This window comes from Salmo trutta, chromosome 19 (assembly GCF_901001165.1).
Source record: "Salmo trutta chromosome 19, fSalTru1.1, whole genome shotgun sequence".
Classification (NCBI taxonomy): domain Eukaryota; kingdom Metazoa; phylum Chordata; class Actinopteri; order Salmoniformes; family Salmonidae; genus Salmo; species Salmo trutta.
The window spans coordinates 27,751,404-27,769,691 of NC_042975.1; the positions used below are offsets into that span (position 1 = coordinate 27,751,404).

An 18,288-nucleotide genomic window follows, 5' to 3' on the forward strand; every position below is an offset into this window, starting at 1 on the left:
CACATATAATCAAAACCCATAAGCTTGACAATTTATGTTGCACAGTAAAACAGGGGATCTGGACTGACAAGGAAGTACCCAGGCCAGAACTGTGGCATGTTAGAGGATTGAAATACGAGGGCTGTTTGGTACTGTATGATGTTGCTGTGAATAGCCATGTTATGTAAAAGCTCAGTAGTAGGACTTGCCATTGCAGGCCCAGAGGGGCTATTCCCAAGAGAGAGAGGCTCACAGTCACTCCCCCAGTCCTCGTCTGACCCATCATGTGCTGTAAATGGGGGGACACCAGGGGACTGCAAGCCTTTACCCACAGACAGCCCTGGCTCTGGTATATTTTTAACTTTCAAGTTTAAAAGTCCAGGAAGAGGTTCAGGCGACTTTCCAACTTTTCTCTCTCTGTCTGTCAGAGGCAACGCTATATCCTCATCATCCTCTGCATTATCATCATCATCATTCTCATCATCAAACAAAGTGGACTCAAAGTGCAGGTAGCCATTTGCAAAGGGGCTGTTGCTATCCAGTGAGAAGGCTGGACTGGGTGGGTCAGAGAAGCAACAGTCACTCTTCTTCTCCACACTAAGATTAGTCTTACTATTGTCTGTGTCTCTGCTGCCTGGCTGGGTAGCTGTGAGGGCCAAGGAATTTCCGATGTCAGTTTTCCCAACAGCATTCCGGGTATGCGAGTCTTCCCTGGAGCCCTGGGAGGCCCTCTCCCCGACTCCAGGTAGGCCCAGGTCCGGGTGGCTGACCATAGTGGTCAGGTGCTGTAGCCTTCTCAGAGGGCTGTAGGAGGAAGATAGGTCCTTGATGAACCCATAGGTGGATGTAGATTTCGGGGCAGGGGCGGTGGACAGCTGCATGGCACGTGGAGGGTCTAGTCTTGAATTGCGGTTATGGTGCTTTGAGCAGGGGGAGACAGGGTCATTGGGGGCAGAGGTCAATGTTGGGTCAGAGCAGCAGGCCTGAGCATATTTGATGGGCAGTTCATAGGGCTGACTCATGCTGCCATGTCTCCATCCTAAACATAAAAGTAAAACAGAAATAGGTTTTAAAAAAGTGATAGCAACTTTAATTGGATGGATTTTCAATTATTGATCACATACATTTTGTTGTCTGTAATTATAGTCTATTTATTGTAAGTTATCAAAGAGCATGGCAAAAAAAAATATATAAAAAGTTATTATTACTGAGCTTCATTATCTATTAAAGTGTGACATAGTTATCTTTCCCCACCTCAAAAAAAGATGAAGAATGAAAATAGGTATCAGGCAGCCACAATTTCATCATCATTCCCCCCTCGACCCTGCCAAGAACGTGGAAACGTGGTAACCTACTGCACGTTTGGAAAGCCAACGGTCATGTTAAAATTAGACCAGCATAACTGTAATGACACGCTGTTCTTCCCAGCGACAACGAAGGGTTAAATTGATTTCAAAGGGCTGATGTAGAAATCGCGAAAGACCATGAATAAAATGGACAGCTCTTGACAGCGCCTGCCGCCTGTGCATCAACTCTGTGTGCCATGGCTCACGAGGCACCAGAGATAGTGCATAGCTGGCACGCTACAATACAGTATGGACACACAAGTTCACACAGCCACACATTCGTACAGACTTAACATCGATAGATGTCTACTTTAGATACACAATCACGGAATGTGTAAACAAAAAAAGCGGATGTCAATGATATGCCGCAATAATCTTACCATTGAAATGTCCGTCACCGCAAAAACAACTGTCAACCCTTAAATTTCTATAATTAAATGTGCTGTTTTCCAATTTTGTGAAAGCGGATAAGGAGAATCCCAGTAGCAGCAATACTAGGCCAGGATCCTGTGGACATACACTGTCTCTACTTGCGATAGCTGTTACTCCACCGGCGGCCCCTTCAAAATATAAATATATGCATGCATTTCACTTACTGAGAGAACCACCCCTTTACAGCGACATATCATAGTGTGCTATACGTTTCTAATTCCTTGTTACCTCATATTCAATGCATATTCTAATAAATGATTACTATTTCCTAGCTGTCGACCTGCCCCTTGCAGCCCCTGACTGCCCGTGTCTGTCTGAGCGGACCAATCGTCACTACCTCCCAACCCCCAGCATGAAGTATTTCTGAGGCTTTGAGTGCCACCAAAAATCCTAAAGATATGTGGGATGAAATAAAGACGCACATATTCCTCTCTGCTGGTCCAATCCTCGATTAATTATCACATTAATTTCTAATTACTGTCATTCACATTTATCACTAATGACATGCGTGCCTTTTGCTCAACTTGTGCCAACAATGGCATAATATCATACCCCAAATGGAAACCTCATGCGCTTTTTAAATGAAAGGATTATGTCTTCATGTAGATGCATTCTAATATGGCTATACCCGGAAAACGGATGGCTTCCTTTCCTTTAGACGAGTTGCAAAGCCTTATTTCCTCTGCTCACCGGGTCCTTCAAAATGGAGTCTGTTCACAAAAAACAGGCCACAAAGTGTTAAAATATGCTCGATATAAAGTTCACATCAAAGCGCACAAAATGTAACCGCAATTACGCACACGTTTCCAATCCATCCAAAACATTCCAAAGCCTCAATGCAAAGCTGTATTAATTACACACCTTCGAAGAAACTACATTCCACAATAATATTTAGTCTAAGCTATTTAGTGTATATGCTATAATATGACAGGTTACAGAAGACTCACGACGGGCAACTGTAACTGGTGTGTGTAGGGGGACAGTGTGCCAAAATGCTAATTTCCATAATGAATCCATCTTGCCCTGAACATCAAAATATGGTTTTAATCACGTATTGGCTTATTTGCTTGTTGCAAAGGAAATGATACAACGGTAGAGACCGTGGATACGCAGTGTGCTGTCCAATAACAAGCCTCTGAAAGGACACATCTATTGGGCGGTCGTCCTAGATAAATACACCACTATCAAATATGGAAAGCTATTAATCAAATAACAGTTCTGTATTTCGAAAAGGCGAGATATGTCTTCACACTCTCTATAAGATGAATATGCGATATTTTTCGTCGAGTGGAAAAACTGAAGCCTACGGAAGAACTGCGCTGCCTGCTCAGCCTCGCTCGCATGAGCCTGGTGGGAGAGGGCCTGCAGTGCACCGCAAACACACAGTCAAAACAGCGCCCCGACAGATCAAACACATTCATGCGTCTCCAAGCCCTAATAAACACATCTTTCTTTCGTTTTTAGACAGATTTGTAACGAGAAAAATACCATAACATTATTTAAAGCCTCTCTATTTACATATCCGTCAAGAAATCGAGTTGAAGTAAACTGTTGAATCATCATCTTGCTACTGTATGTGAAGTGTGTTCCGCTCTGCTGTGTCTGTGCAGTTCGTAATGTCGGCAGTCAGTCAGAACAGAAAAACAATGGTGGTTAGAGACATCAGCACTTCAGTTGCACAATACTCAACTATATGTACCAGTCTATTCTTATCTCCTTTTACACAACATGCTTACCTGTAATGCCTGGTTTATAGACCTGTGCTCCTCCATCTCTACCCAAGCTGTGTTTTCACTATTCACCCCTACAATGTGGACCCTTAGGAGTATCTTACCTGTACACAAGTCTCCATCATGTCTTCTTGTGTCAGAGTGATTGACAAGCAATTATAAAGTCTGTCACTGTCCATTAGTCTACTTACTGACAGCTCAATGTTGTCACTTGTGTTAATGGCTCTGTCCATGACATGACTATAATGTATTTCAGTCATTTGTCCGTCTTCATACTCATACTTTATTTGGTAACACTTTACTTGAATGAAGTCTCTGTCAAAAGGGCTACATTACACTGTTAGGCCTATAACACTGTTATAACACTGCCATTTGTTATAAACAGTAGTCAGCTTATGATTTATGATGGCATATGCCATGATCAGCTAATTGGCTAGGTTTAAAATGACCCAACTGGCTTAGCTAATTAACGTTGTCATGACCTTGAATTATATATATAATGTATTTTTACAACAGTGTTATGTAGCCCTTATGATTGAAAGTTTATGTGAAGTTTAATTATCTGTTCAATACGCTACTAAAAGTATAGAAAACTGTAATTGGCCCATTGATCATTTGAGGTCAGTGGGCCAATCAGATCTAACCCTACATGACCTCTAACCCTACAGTTATTGGTGGTGAATACAAAAAACCCTGGAAACTTAAGTAAACAACTAAGTCATGATGCATTGATTATACATAATTCAACTTCATGATTTTGTGACTGTAATTATGTAACAGCAAATTAGAACTTTTTACAGTATTTACTGGTTAATTTGGGTTTTGTGCTCTGAGGATGGTGACAGTTAACCCTTCAAATCCACTGTAACACTGTCACCTCAATGAAGATGCCACACCCCTCCCTACCCACCATCACCTTCAAATCTACTGTAACACTGTCACCTCAATGAAGATGCCACACCCCTCCCTACCCACCATCACCTTCAAATCAAATCAAACCAACCTGCTTATGAGTTATGACTCATCTGGCAAAAAAACTGAAACTGTCCTTATTACTAATAAATGAGATGTCTCAGAGGAGTGCCAGTTTCTATTTCTGTCACCTCATCTATCACATTGCTACTAGTGTCTTCGAACAAAACAACCTCTCTTTCTCCTGAATAAGAATGAGTGCTTCAGCTAAGCCATTGGAGCATAATACCATACAGTGTTCCTCAAGCAGACACTTATTCAGGTGGGGAAGGAAGAGGGCAGAACCACCAAAACTACAGTAACATGTTTCTGTGTGTTGAAATCAAATCAAAATGATCACGATACATGCATTGCATTATCATCGTTGTCTGTTTGTGTGGTGGATGCAGCAGTGAGTTAAAGCCCTGGTTGGTATACTCACAGGCTCACGCCAGGCTCTGTTGTTGGAAGCCAGAGAGAGAGAGAAGGAGGGAAGAAGGGTGGAGGGAGGGCGGCTGTTTCCCGCAGCCCTGGGAACAGGAACTAGGCTGCCCCTTAGTGGCACGCCATTCCTCCCCCCACCCACCTGCAGCATTATGTATGAGACAGGAGCCAATTGGCTCACAGGATATGCAGCTGGACATGGCTACACCCACTTATTAAAGATGTTAGAATTAAGAGGGCCTAAGAAAGCCCTACAACTCCAAGTCTTAAATATTTAAACATCCAGTGCAATATAATGAATCTTTAGATAAGATAATTTAAATAACGTGTTTGCACTTTAACAATATGTTGGTTGCATAGAAAGCACGATATTTTCTCTCTAGAACGTGTTTACAGTAAATAACACTATTATAATACGATTTCAACTACATTGACAAATACAACCTCTCTCTGTGCACCCCGAAAAAGAAACAGACTCTAGAAGAACTGGCATACTGTACTTGTATGGCGTTTGTATGGCATATAATTCAGGTCACAAAAAAATTATTGAATTCAAGTGTGGCCGCCAAATGTCCCAGACGTTCATTCGGTTGTCAGTAGTTAACACAGCCACAAAATCAAAATTGTCTATATCATGAAAAATTCATGAAAACAAAAATGTGCTTTTTGGTCTTCATTTAAGGCTAGGATTATGCATAACGTTAGCAGTGTGGTTAATGTTTGGGTTAAGGTAAGGGTTAGGTTTAAAATCAGATTTTAAGAAGATAAATTATAGAAATGGGCGGGATTTTGCCATAACTATGACTTTGCAGCTGTAGTGAAGATGGTCTATTATATTGACAAGATAGTCAAGTGACCACTCTGACAATGGATATACATGTTCTCAAAGATGGAAAGCAGGTGGGAGGAGGCGAGATCAGGTGGGAACATTCTAGCCAATGAGAGGGCAGATACGTGAAAAGACCATAGAGATAGATAGAGGACTCATCTTTCTATCTGTGCCATTAAAGTGTATGTGACTGAATGGGCACATACGCCATTTTAAAATAGTCAATTTTTTTCTTCTTATTCAATGGCACAACTCATAGGAATCCCCAGCCAGTTGACTACTTTAAAATGGTGGAAGCCCTCAATGAGTATATTTACATGCACACTAATTATTCAATATTAAACTAATTATGGCAGTAGGCCGAGTATGGAAATAGTCATGTAAACACCTTACTCTGCTTATCTTAATCGGTGTAAGGTCAAAATTGAAGTAAGCATACACCGATTAAAGCATCTGGTTTTCTGAGCAATCTTTTGAATGATTAGGAAATATTAACAGTTTAATCTCGTCCCAGCGGTGTATTTGATCTGCACATGTGCCAGCACCAGTAGCGCAAGCCTCGCTCTTATGCGTGAGTAAGTATGCGTCTTACAAATAGTTTTCACATACAAACTTTATATGTCCAAACTCCCAAGTTGCGCAGCGGTCTAAGGCACTGCATCTCAGTGCAAGAGGTGTCACTACAGTCCCTGGTTCGAATCCAGGCTGTATTACATCCGGCCGTGATTGGGAGTCCCATAGGGCGGCGCACAATTGTCTCAGCATCATCTGGGGTAGGCTGTCATTGAAATAAGAATTTGTTCTTAACTGACTTGACTAGTTAAATGTTTTTTTTTATAATAAAATAAATTAAAACTTAGAATCAAATAGATTTCACAAAAATAACATGGTCACTGTGGTAAAATGCTTATTTTTGATTGAAATTTTCTGCATTAACAAAAGTCCCATCAGGTAGCCTGATTTTAGAGGTGTCCATCAGTAGAGGTTGGTTGGCGGAGCTATATGTTGACAGGCTCATTGTAATGGCTGGAATGTATTAATGGAACAGAGTCAAACTTGATTTCCATATGTTTGATGTGTTTGATACCGTTCTATCGATTCCATTCCAGCCATTACAATGAACCCGTCCTCCTATAGCTCTTTCCACCAGCATCCTCTGGTGTCCATGTAAACAGGATTATTCGGGAAATCGTTCTTCTTGCAAAGCATGTAAACATTTTAAACAATTATAGTAATCTGACTATCCACCATAATCATATTTTTGTGTGCATGTATCCATGCTTATTGGCAATATCCATGTTAAAATCGATCATATGCACGATGAGTCCTCTATCTATCTCTATGAAAACAAGCACACCGCTGATGTAAAGTTATTTTTTTCAAAGTTGCCGAAATGCCACGTGCATCCACTTATATCGGGCATTTGTAACAACCTAACCATTACGAAACTCCTATTTGATCCAATAAGCCTCTTAGCAAATTAGCAATTACATTTTTTGTTGACAAAAATCGACACTCTCGTTAACCTAACGAGCAGGCATAGAAAGACTCTCTCATTGACCGCCATACAAAAATTCCTCACTTCGTGGGATTATTTTCGGTGGAGATTTTGGGCAGTGAAACATCTCGCTTTGCCTCTTCTTCTCTGGCTGTACTGACGACTCCACCGGGCCTGCTGCCAACAGGCGCCACTGCACAACTCACTCCTTACTCCACCTAGTGGTCACATATAAGCTTGACCTCTGCCACCCAAAGCGACTTTTATTGTTTCAGTTGATTCTACAAGGGATCTACAAGGGATGAATAGATATGGCTTTGTTCATTAAAAACAAAAGCATTCAATATGATATTATTACATTAGCATAATTAATGTCAAGATAATTAGAGGTACAGTAATGGTAAATGTTTAGACATTTAAAATATAATTTCCCGATTAACCATTAACATTGACCTACAGCAGAAGTATGTTGAATCTTGGGCCTTCACTGAAAACATTTAAATAAAAAGCAATACACATAGGCCAACTAAATTCAGCAAAAAAATAAACATCCCTTTTTCAGGACCCTGTCTTTCAAAGATAACTCGTAAAAATCCAAATAACTTCACAGATCTTCATTGTAAAATGTTTAAACACTGTTTCCCATGCTTGTTCAATGAACCATAAACAATTAATGAACATGCACCTGTGGAACGGTCGTTAAGACACTAACAGCTTACAGATGGTAGGCAATTAAGGTCACAGTTATGAAAACTCAGGACACTAAAGAGGCCTTTCTACTGACTCTGAAAAACACCAAAAGAAAGATGCCCAGGGTCCCTGCTCATCTGCGTGAACGTGCCTTAAGCATGCTGCAAGGAGTCATGAGGACTGCAGATGTGGCCAGGGCAATAAATTGCAATGTCCGTACTGTGAGACGCCTAAGACAGGGAGACAGGACGGACAGCTGATCGTCCTCGCAGTGGCAGACCACGTGTAACAACACCTGCACAGGATGGGTACATCCGAACATCACACCTGCTGGACAGGTACAGGATGGCAACAACAACTGCCCAAGTTATAGCAGGAACGCACAAACCCTCCATCAGTGCTCAGACTGTCCGCAATAGGCTGAGAGAGGCTGGACTGAGGGCTTGTAGGCCTGTTGTAAAGGCAAGTCCTCACCAGACATCACCGGCAACTACGTCGCCTATGGGCACAAACCCACCGTCGCTGGACCAGACAGGACTGGCAAAAAGTGCTCTTCACTGACGAATCACGGTTTTGTCTCACCAGGGGTGATGGTCGGATTCGCGTTTATCGTCGAAGGAATGAGCGTTACACCGAGGCCTGTACTCTGGAGCGGGATCGATTTGGAGGTGGAGGGTCCGTCATGGTCTGGGGCGGTGTGTCACAGCATCATCGGACTGAGCTTGTTGTCATTGCAGGTAATCTCAACGCTGTGCGTTACAGGGAAGACATCCTCCTCCCTCATGTGGTACCCTTCTTGCAGGCTCATCCTGACATGACCCTCCAGCATGACAATGCCACCAGCCATACTGCTCGTTCTGTGCATGATTTCCTGCAAGACAGGAATGTCAGTGTTTTTCCATGACCAATCGAAGAGCCCGGATCTCAATCCCATTGAGCACGTCTGGGACCTGTTGGATCAGAGGGTGAGGGCTAGGGCCATTCCCCCCAGAAATGTCTGGGAACTTACAGGTGCCTTGGTGGAAGAGTGGGGTAACATCTCACAGCAAGAACTGGCAAATCTGGTGCAGTCCATGAGAAGGAGATGCACTGCAGTACTTAATGCAGCTGGTGGCCACACCAGATACTGACTGTTACTTTTGATTTTGACCCCCCCCCTTTGTTCAGGGACACATTATTCCATTTCTGTTAGTCACATGTCTGTGGAACTTGTTCAGTTTATGTCTCAGTTGTTGAATGTTATCATGTACATACAAATACTTGCACATGTTAAGTTTGCTGAAAAAAAATGCAGTTGACAGTGAGAGGACGTTTTGATTTTTTAAACTTTGAAATAAACCTGTGGGGACATGATTCTACCACCAAGGGGCAGCACATCTTTCATGTTTTTAATGTCACATGGACAAGTACAGTGAAATGCCTTTCTTACAAACTCAAAACCCAGCAATGCAATAATCATGGTAAAGGTGGAGGACAATGTTCCATCTGTTGCATGTTGCTTATACTGGTCCAGTGATACGAGGGACACTACATGATGATGAAACATGAATTAAATGAACATGAATTATTTCAACCTATCTATCTACACATTGACTTGATCTCATTGGCAAATATGGATAATCTTTACTTTAAAGTTCTGCACTTTTGCTATTAAAAACAATAAATAAATATGTTTATGTAACAACACAGACATCTCTCAAGAAGTTAGTTTGAAAATATATATTTCAGGTCGTTATTGTAAAAGATAATTTTTTCTCAATTACTTTCATAAAGGTAAATACATTAATATTTAAATATATTACTTTCATTTGGTCACCATATTGAATCCAGATATGTGTAACACCTGTATTATGTCTTATGTGTAATAATGCAATTTAACATTGTAACAAATGAAGAAAATATAGAATACATGTGTATTTTACATGTAGATTGATTAGAAAAGGAAATTATAGATCTCACACCAGGAATTGTTTGAATAAGACCCAACTGAATTCCTCAATTCACAAATGACAGAAACATAATTTCCAACAGGACAATATCTGAGAGTTTAAACTTTCCATCATTAGGCACTGAATAGCAGCTATAGCATTAACCTTTGTACCGACTGGGGAGATAATTGGGTGTGTGTAGGCGTGTATGCATAATTATGTATGTGTGTGTATGCTTATTTGTGTTTTTGTACGTTCATATGTGTGTATGTATGTGTGTGTGTGTGTGGGTGAGGTCGCTCGCTGATTAAGTTTTAGGCGTCTCTGTCACTATCTCACAAAGGAGAGTTTCCGGAGGCCCACGCTATCCTCCTCTCCCTCCCGGAACTCAGTATGTGGAATACTCTTCCTGTTGTTTTAAATTCCGCTCCACTCCCCCGCTGCTTCCACCCCCGACCTTTCACCTCCCCGATCTCAGCTGTCAGCTGTCCTTGCCTGTGACAGCTCTCTCCTCTTTCTCTCCGTCTATCTCTCTATCCCATTCTGTTTCTATCACACTCTCTATCTTTCTCTATCACTTTCTCTCTCTCTCTCTCTCTCTCTCTCTCTCTCTCTCTCTCTCTCTCTCTCTCTCTCTCTACTCTCTCTCTCTCTCTTTATTGCCCTATTATTCTACCCATCTCTCCACACAGAGAACCTTCATTTACAAAGGTAGTTTCATGTAAACTGGGATTTGGGGACTGATTTGAGTGCATCGTGGTGAATTCATAGAGAACATGATGAGTGAAAGGAACATATGGACCCTCTCCCATCAAATCTGTTGACAGGACTCAAGTAACATGCCTCTGACCCATTCATTCCTACATATCCCAATGGGCACAGTATTACGCACAGCTGATAAGTGAACTGTAATGTGAGGAACTGCAGTTTGTTGTGGCAGTCTCTTCTCTAACATAGGCCGACGTTGTTAGCCAGTTAGGAAAACAAATAATACACTGTCTGTGTTTGTAGCCCACATGCGGATAGCCCATGTTGAAATTCTTCAAGAGTTACGCTGCTCGATTGCTTGCTGTTAACAAGATTGATTTTAACTTTCTCCTGTAGGTACGTTAATACCCTTAAGGGGAGGTAAGGGCATCTCTTATACAGTAGCTGTGTTTGCAAAATGACATGCACTATTTATGGGGATAACAGAGGGGGATCTGAGCACTCCATCAATTCCATTGGTACTATATAATCTAAACCCAGTTTTCAGATTTATATTCAAAATCTGTCTAAAACAATATTCAAAGCTTGTAGTTTTAAACAATGATAACAGACTGGGATGGACAGGACACATCAACCTACTAATGTAATGAAGAATGACAATAAAACAAGAAGGGATTTGATATTACACTGTTGTTTTTCATAATTGTAAAATTAACTAGATCAACCATCATCTTTGGGATTTTGAAGTTAGAAGTAATAACGCCCTCGGCTGAATCACTAGCAGATATGTTTTAAAGACTGCCTTAAACATCCTCTCTGCCTTTCTCAGAGCTCTTCACTCTCTCCATAGACATGCATTGAGCATATCTCTAACTTGAGAACAAGACACCAAAAAACCTATTGTTTGATATGAGTGTCCGGATGAATCCGTCCTCGCTACTTCCACACCAAATATCTTAGGAAACCATAAAAAAAAGTCACTTCAATTACTCTTTTCTCTCCAACCCAAGGTTTGGGCCCTTCCACCCACCCACACACACACACACACACACACACACACACACTCACTCACACATTAAAATAGAGTGAAAAGAAGAGGAAATCTTGAGTGGCTTTGAAAAGAGCGATTGGGAGAAGCCTCTTGTGCCGGGAGAAAGGGAAGATGTGAATAACAAGCATTGGGAAACAGCAGCCGATACAAAGTGCACTGGAGTAGCCATTCTCTCTGCCCGGGTTGAGTCTCCTCAAGGGGGGGCCGGGGTCTTCAGGAGCCCGAGACCTGCGTTTAATGAGAAATTCCTGGGGATTTAGAGGGGAGCAGAGGTCTTCATTTTCTCACTGCGCCCATGGCCCCCAATACCGGGAGGTGCAGGATCCTTTTGAGGAGCTCTGGGCCCTAAAGGAGGGGAGCCCCTATTCAGAGAGCTGGGGGCCTGCTGGATTATGTATATGAGCTGTGTCTCATAGGGCCACAGCCTGCCACATCGCTGAAGGAACCTGTGTAGGCGAGGGGAGACGGGGCTGTGCCTGCGTTGCCTACTGCAGCTGCATGCGTTGTGATGGTGAGTGCCCAGCGCTGGCCCTGGGGGCCCCTGACTGAGAGGCCCCTACAGCTGGCCCCTTGGCTCGGCCCCCGAACCAGCAGGCTGGACATTGTGCCGGAGCTTTGCTATGGACCGACTCGGACCCGTCACAAACAAACCCCACTGGGCTGCTGACGGCTGCATGGCTAGGCCTGGAGCTGGAGACAGTGTCCCGCCAGGACCCTGCTCCTCAGGACCCCAGAGAGAAGGCCGGGACTGGCCTACATGGGGCCCGTCCAGTCCAAACCGCCTGTCAGGACTAGAGCACAAAGCACAGTGAGGGGTATGCCAGAAGAATTTGCTCCACTCTTGCACCGTGGACAGGGATGCCTCTGAATTAACAGTAGAGAGTTTTAGCTTGGGGTGCTTTTACATTGATCAGGCACAAAAAGAGAGTTGATAAGATGTTGAAAATCAAACCTTTATGTTAAAAATTTTAGAATACAACATTTTCGGCCTATACAGTTCTCCCAAAGGCATTTATGTTTACATTCAATCAGACCCGCTTTAGCCAACATCCACACAGAGGTTGTTTTGGCGGTGTCGGAGGTGGAACTGAGTTAGAGCTTTCAAATCCACAAGTGGCTCCCGGCATTATACCTAAAGCGGACATTGCCATTGGAATGTGAGACAGAATGTAATATGGAATGTAATCTCCACCTCGATTAGGCTGATGGAAATACAAATGATTTTGTTGAATGATTTTTCAATTTGAGCATCATTTTTCTACATAGCACTTTCTCGTTCTGAACTTCAAACTCGAGTGGGGCGGGTGTGGCTTCGTGATAGTGATCGCAAGAGCAGCTGCTCACCGATTTGACGGCTCCAACGCAGTTCCACCTCCGACACTGCCAAAACATCCGCTATACGCGTGACTGCTATCGCCGGTTAATGCTTGATCTGACTGAATCTAGGCCTTAAACCCCACACATAGACTCAGTCATTTTACTTTTAGCCATGGAATGTACAATTTATGGAATTGGAATTGACCCCAACTCTGATTAGCTTCATAAACTCTGAAAAAAACTGTCTCTTTAGCAAACACTCTTTTACTGCTCTGTTTCCTCAGTGACCAGCACAAAAGCGTATGGCGTCTCTGAGACCAAGGTGTCCTCCACAGACCACTCAGCCTTCAACGAGTCTATTACCACCCACACCAAGACGAGAAAACCCAAATCTCAATCTGGAGCCAGACAAAGGCACAGATACAGACCGAGCACTATGCTATCTCTCTCTGGTAAAACAATAAACATCCTATTTATTTACAGGATACGTTTTACTATTGGGTACAAATAAAGAGATTTGCACTAAGAGGTCCTTCTTCTAGAAACCCACAGTCTAATTCATTTGTTTATTAAGGAGGGAGAGAAAAAGGTTTTGGCCTCCTTTCCTTTCGCTTGTTTCCAGTCAGGTTTAATGTGCATTTTGGCCTGGACAATGGCTGGCCAATTCATATGCAAAGGCAAGGTATATGGAGCGAGCCAGTTTTGCAGCCAGTTACACAGACTCTGATTGAGGGGCATTGGGTCATGACAGTGTCCCCTCCAACCCCACCCCGCACTCCCCTTCAGCCTGTTGTGGTCACCTCCCACCCCTATGAACCCCCCAAAAACGGAGGTTCTGCCCAGAGGGGCGCGGGGGGACAAAGCCTGCAGCCGTGAAATGGTCCTTGTAAAAGACTGGCGCTGTCCTCTCATTGAGATGTCAATCTGCATCGTAGCGCTGTGAGATGAGCTCTGTCATAGCTTGAGATAGACTAATAGTAGGGAGTCTAGATTGGGGGGTGATGGGGGCTGGTGTGTAAAGGGGGAGGGGGAGTGATGACCTAATGCTAACCAAGTCCCTCACTATTCTTCCCTCTGGCTCTGCTAAAGAGGCCTAACTGACACTCCCACCACCCCTAAATACGACCCCTGCAGCACCATGGTTACAGACCCATCAGGTCCAAATGTGGGGAATGGAGGAGAAGAAGAAGAGGCAGATTGTATTGCAACCATACAGAGCCTTTCTCTTTATTCATGTCTGTATCCAATAACATACTGCATTCAGACTCAGCACCATGGGAACATACTTGGGAGATAAGCAAAGAAATATTCCAAGATCGTATCTATTGATATCATTTTTTAGGAGGTCTAGTCTATCTCCTAAACATACAAAAATGCCAAGACAAAAATAGGGTTAAGCCACCTGGATGTATATTTTTGGCTGATAAGGACTAGTCTGAGAGAAATCTAACCATCTTTTAGGCTAGATTAAGGTTAAGGGGTTAATTCATGACCATAGAGTCTGGCTGCTGCAGGGTTAAATCTTCATCATGGTTGTCAAAACTGATTGACATGTAACCTTTAAAAGAACGTCTGTCAGATGCCAGACCATTGGACTTGCTGGAGTTGTGACAGGAGGGCAGCAGTGCATGTGTGTATGTGTGTGTGTGTGTGTGTGTGTGTGTGTGTGTGTGTGTGTGTGTGTGTGTGTGTGTGTGTGTGTGTGTGTGTGTGTGTGTGTGTGTGCGTGTGTGTGTGTGTGTGTGTGTGTGTGTGTGTGTGACCGAGAGAGAGGGCACGAGAGAGAAAGAGAGAGTGACCGAAAGAGAGGGCATGAGAAAGAAAGAGAGATGTCAAAATCCCACATCTATCAGGACAATAAGGCTGGCTGGGAATAGAATGTGAGAGCGACAGAGACAGAGAGAGACAAAGAGATAGTGTGGGAGATGGAGACACATAGAATAAAGACGTGACGGAGACAGAGAGACAGAGGGAGAATTAAACGAAAGCAGGGACACAAGATTAGAGGAAAATCCTAGTGACAGAGAAAGTATGGGAGGTAGAGACATATATTTGTTTATTTGATCCCCATTAGCTTTTGCAGAAGCATCAGCAACTTTTCCTGGGGTCCATAAAAAATGTAACATGAGAAGTAACAAAACATTGATCCACTGATAAACAAGGACAGTCACACAAATTTAAAATACAACGATACACAACAAATACAACTAAAAAACAATATAAATAATACAACTAAAAAATGATGCGTGTGTTAGTGTCTGTGTGTCCCCTCACAAGTCCCCGCCATTCCAGGAGATGTTGTTTAATCCGTTTTTTAAAGGTAATTTTGCTGTTTGCTTGAGTAATTGGTTATGGATAGGAGTTCCGTGTGATCATGGCTCTGTATAATACTGTGTGGGTCCTTGAATTCGTTTTGGACTTGGGGACTGTGAAGAGACCCCTGGTGGCATGTCTTATGGGGTATGTATGGGTGTCTGAGCTGAATGTTATTTGATTATGCAGACAATCTGGAATTCTCATCACAGTAATATTTCTCATAAAAACTGGAAGAGAAGCAGTTAAAAATATTTTCTGCAGTGGGATAAATCAGGGTCACACAGAGTGATTATTGGTAGTCTTAAACAAATCTACTTTGAAACAAAAGTATACACTTCACTCACATGGTTATGGCCTTTAAAAAAAGAAGATACCTGTACAATGTCAGATATAGAGTTCAAATGTATTTCATTTTGAGTTTGCATCAGAATATTACACTTTATATACATCACCAAAGATAGTCTGTGACTATCATTAAATGTGAATTTAATGATAGTCTATTATTTTATCAAATCAAATCTCTATATGTAATTATTATTAGTGATTAAACTAATCATGTAACATTTTAATAGAGTCTCTATTTCCATTTCCATTTCCATTTTAGTCATTTAGCAGATGCTCTTATCCAGAGCGAATTACAGTAGTGAATACATACATTTCATTTCATGCATTTTTTTTTCTCCCAAATCGACTCATCAGATATTTTCATATCTTATCAAAACAGCTGCTTATTAATGAATTATTATTACCTCATCAGTTCTCATTACTGAACGTTGCAAACCCTTGGATATCTGCACGAACCCTAGCCTAAATGATGAATCAGCGATATACAAATGGGCTTAATTGGTCCCGTGTGGCTCAGTTGGTAGAGCATGGTGTTTGCATGGTGTTTGCAACGCCAGGGTTGTGGGTTCGATTCCCACGGGGGACCAGTACGGAGAAAAAAATGTATGTAATGTATGCATTCACTACTGTAAGTCGCTCTGGATAAGAGCGTCTGCTAAATGACTAAAATGTAAATGTAAATGTAATTATTTATTTACTAACTAAATAATCACAGAAATACATAACAAACAACAGAAGATATTTGGGTTACTACATGATACAAAGAAAAAGTCCCTAGCGGACGAAGCCGATATGACAGCTTGGTAGACAAAGGAAAGGGGTGGGGACTGAGAAAGAGCGGGAAAGACAAAATGGATTCACTACACACAGTTGATAATTATATTAATTGAAATGCTAATCCTTTGCACATGAACAGCCGCTCATTCGAGAATAATTGCAATGCATATATTTACGCCCATATGTCGTTGTTGTATTCTCTGTTGGAATTGCCAGTCCATCTGCTGGAGAGTCAGTTCCTCAGAGAGTCTCTGGTTAACTTCCCCAGAAGTCACAATGTCTTCGTGGTTGTAGCTTTCTCTGCGGCTCTGGATAGTGTCTGTTGTAATGGATACGTCAGGCCTACAGATGGTCGTTGCATAGAATAGATGCTTCCGCGGTTGTCGGTATTCTTGTTCTAGACTTACGTAATTTCCAGCTGCAGACTAGTAATTATACATCTAGGATTTGCTCTTATTCTGTAGTGATCGATAGTCTCAGAGTTGAACCATTTCCAGCTGTGTAGCCAAAACTACAGCTGTATGGTCTCTTTGGCCTATAGAGTTGTAGTTCTATTGTTGGGGCTAGGGGGCAGTATTTTCACGGCCGGATGAAAAACGTACACAATTTAAACAGGTTACTACTCTGGCCCAGAAAATAGAATATGCATATTATTAGTAGATTTGGATAGAAACACTCTGAAGTTTCTAAAACTGTTTGAATGGTGTCTGTGAGTATAACAGAACTTATATGGCAGGCAACAAACCTGAGAAATATTTAATCAGGAAGTGGGAGAAATTAGAAATGTACTTTTTGTTTTGAATCCCTTGAAAAACTACAGTGACATAGGATTTACCTTGCACCTCCTAACTCTTCCATTGGCTGTCAACAATCTTTAGGAACTGGTTTCAACCGTCAGCTGTTACCGGGCAGATAATTATGGCTCAGTCAATCACTGGCCAGTCTGAGGAGAGGTGTCTTATGATGCGCGTGCATGTGACTTCGTCGTTTTTTTATTTTTCTTCTGGGATGAATACCTATTGCCCGGTTGTAAAATTATCGCAATTTTACGTTAAAAAATACCCCAAAGGATTGATTGTAAACATCGTTTGATGTGTTTCTACAAACGGTAATGGAACTTTGAACATTTCGTCTATGGATTTGCATCCACGCCACATGGCATTGTAAAGTGTTCTAGATGGGTCAACAAAACGGACGTATTTGGATATAAATGATGGACTTTGCAGAACAAATGAACATTTCTTGTGGAAGTGGGTGCCCATCCGTGTGCATTCCGCCGAAGATCAGCAAAGGTAAGTAAATATTTCGAACATATTGTTAGAGATTTGTCAACGTCGTGGTTGTAGGCTAACTGTATATCTTAGCATTGAAGGCTAAGTTCTGTACTCAGAATATTGAACAATGTGCTTTTTCCGTTACGTTATTTTGAAATCTGACAAAGTGGTTGCATAAAGGAGTAGATTATCTCTAATTCTTTAAATAATTGTTATAAATTTTATCAACGTTTATGAGTTATTCTGTAAATGAAATGTGCCTATTCACCGGTAGTTATGGGGAGAAAACATTTTCTGAACGTCACGCGCCAATGTAAAAATTGGGTTTTTGGATATAAATATAAACTTGATCGAACAAAAAATGCATGTATTGTCTAACATGATGTCCTAGGAGTGTCATCTGATGAAGATTGTCAAAGGTTAGTGCTTAATTTTAGCTGTATATCTGGTTTTGTGACGGCTATCGTGCTTGGAAAATGGCTTTTCTTTTTTTTGCTGAGGTGCTATGCTAAAATAATCTAATAAAATAATGTTTTGCGTTCACCGTAAAGCCTTTTTGAAATCGGACAATGTGATTGGATTAACGAGTAGAGTATCTTTAAAATGCTGTATAATACTTGAATTTTAATTTTGAGATTATTTTGTTTTGAATATCGCGCCGTGCAATCTCAAT

General features: G+C 41.8%; 1 protein-coding gene across 5 annotated transcripts in view; it reads right to left on the minus strand.

The window, feature by feature from the left end:
* LOC115154280 (histone-lysine N-methyltransferase, H3 lysine-36 and H4 lysine-20 specific) overlaps positions 1-4,984 on the minus strand; it is a 58,316-nt gene extending 53,332 nt beyond the window's left edge. Inside the window, exons 1-4 of one of the 5 annotated variants that reach the window (XM_029700338.1) lie at positions 2,705-3,790; positions 2,386-2,467; positions 1,706-1,885; positions 189-1,018 (exon numbers count right to left, since the gene is read on the minus strand). In XM_029700338.1, coding sequence (XP_029556198.1) covers positions 189-1,001 — 813 coding nt within the window. In that variant the 5' untranslated portion in view covers positions 1,002-1,018; positions 1,706-1,885; positions 2,386-2,467; positions 2,705-3,790. Of the gene's footprint in view, positions 1-188; positions 1,019-1,705; positions 1,886-1,921; positions 2,274-2,309; positions 2,351-2,385; positions 2,468-2,704; positions 3,791-4,880 lie in introns of those variants that run through there. The other 4 variants (XM_029700339.1, XM_029700340.1, XM_029700342.1 and 1 more) reach the window with 4 other exon arrangements.
* Positions 4,985-18,288: the final 13,304 nt, after the last annotated feature.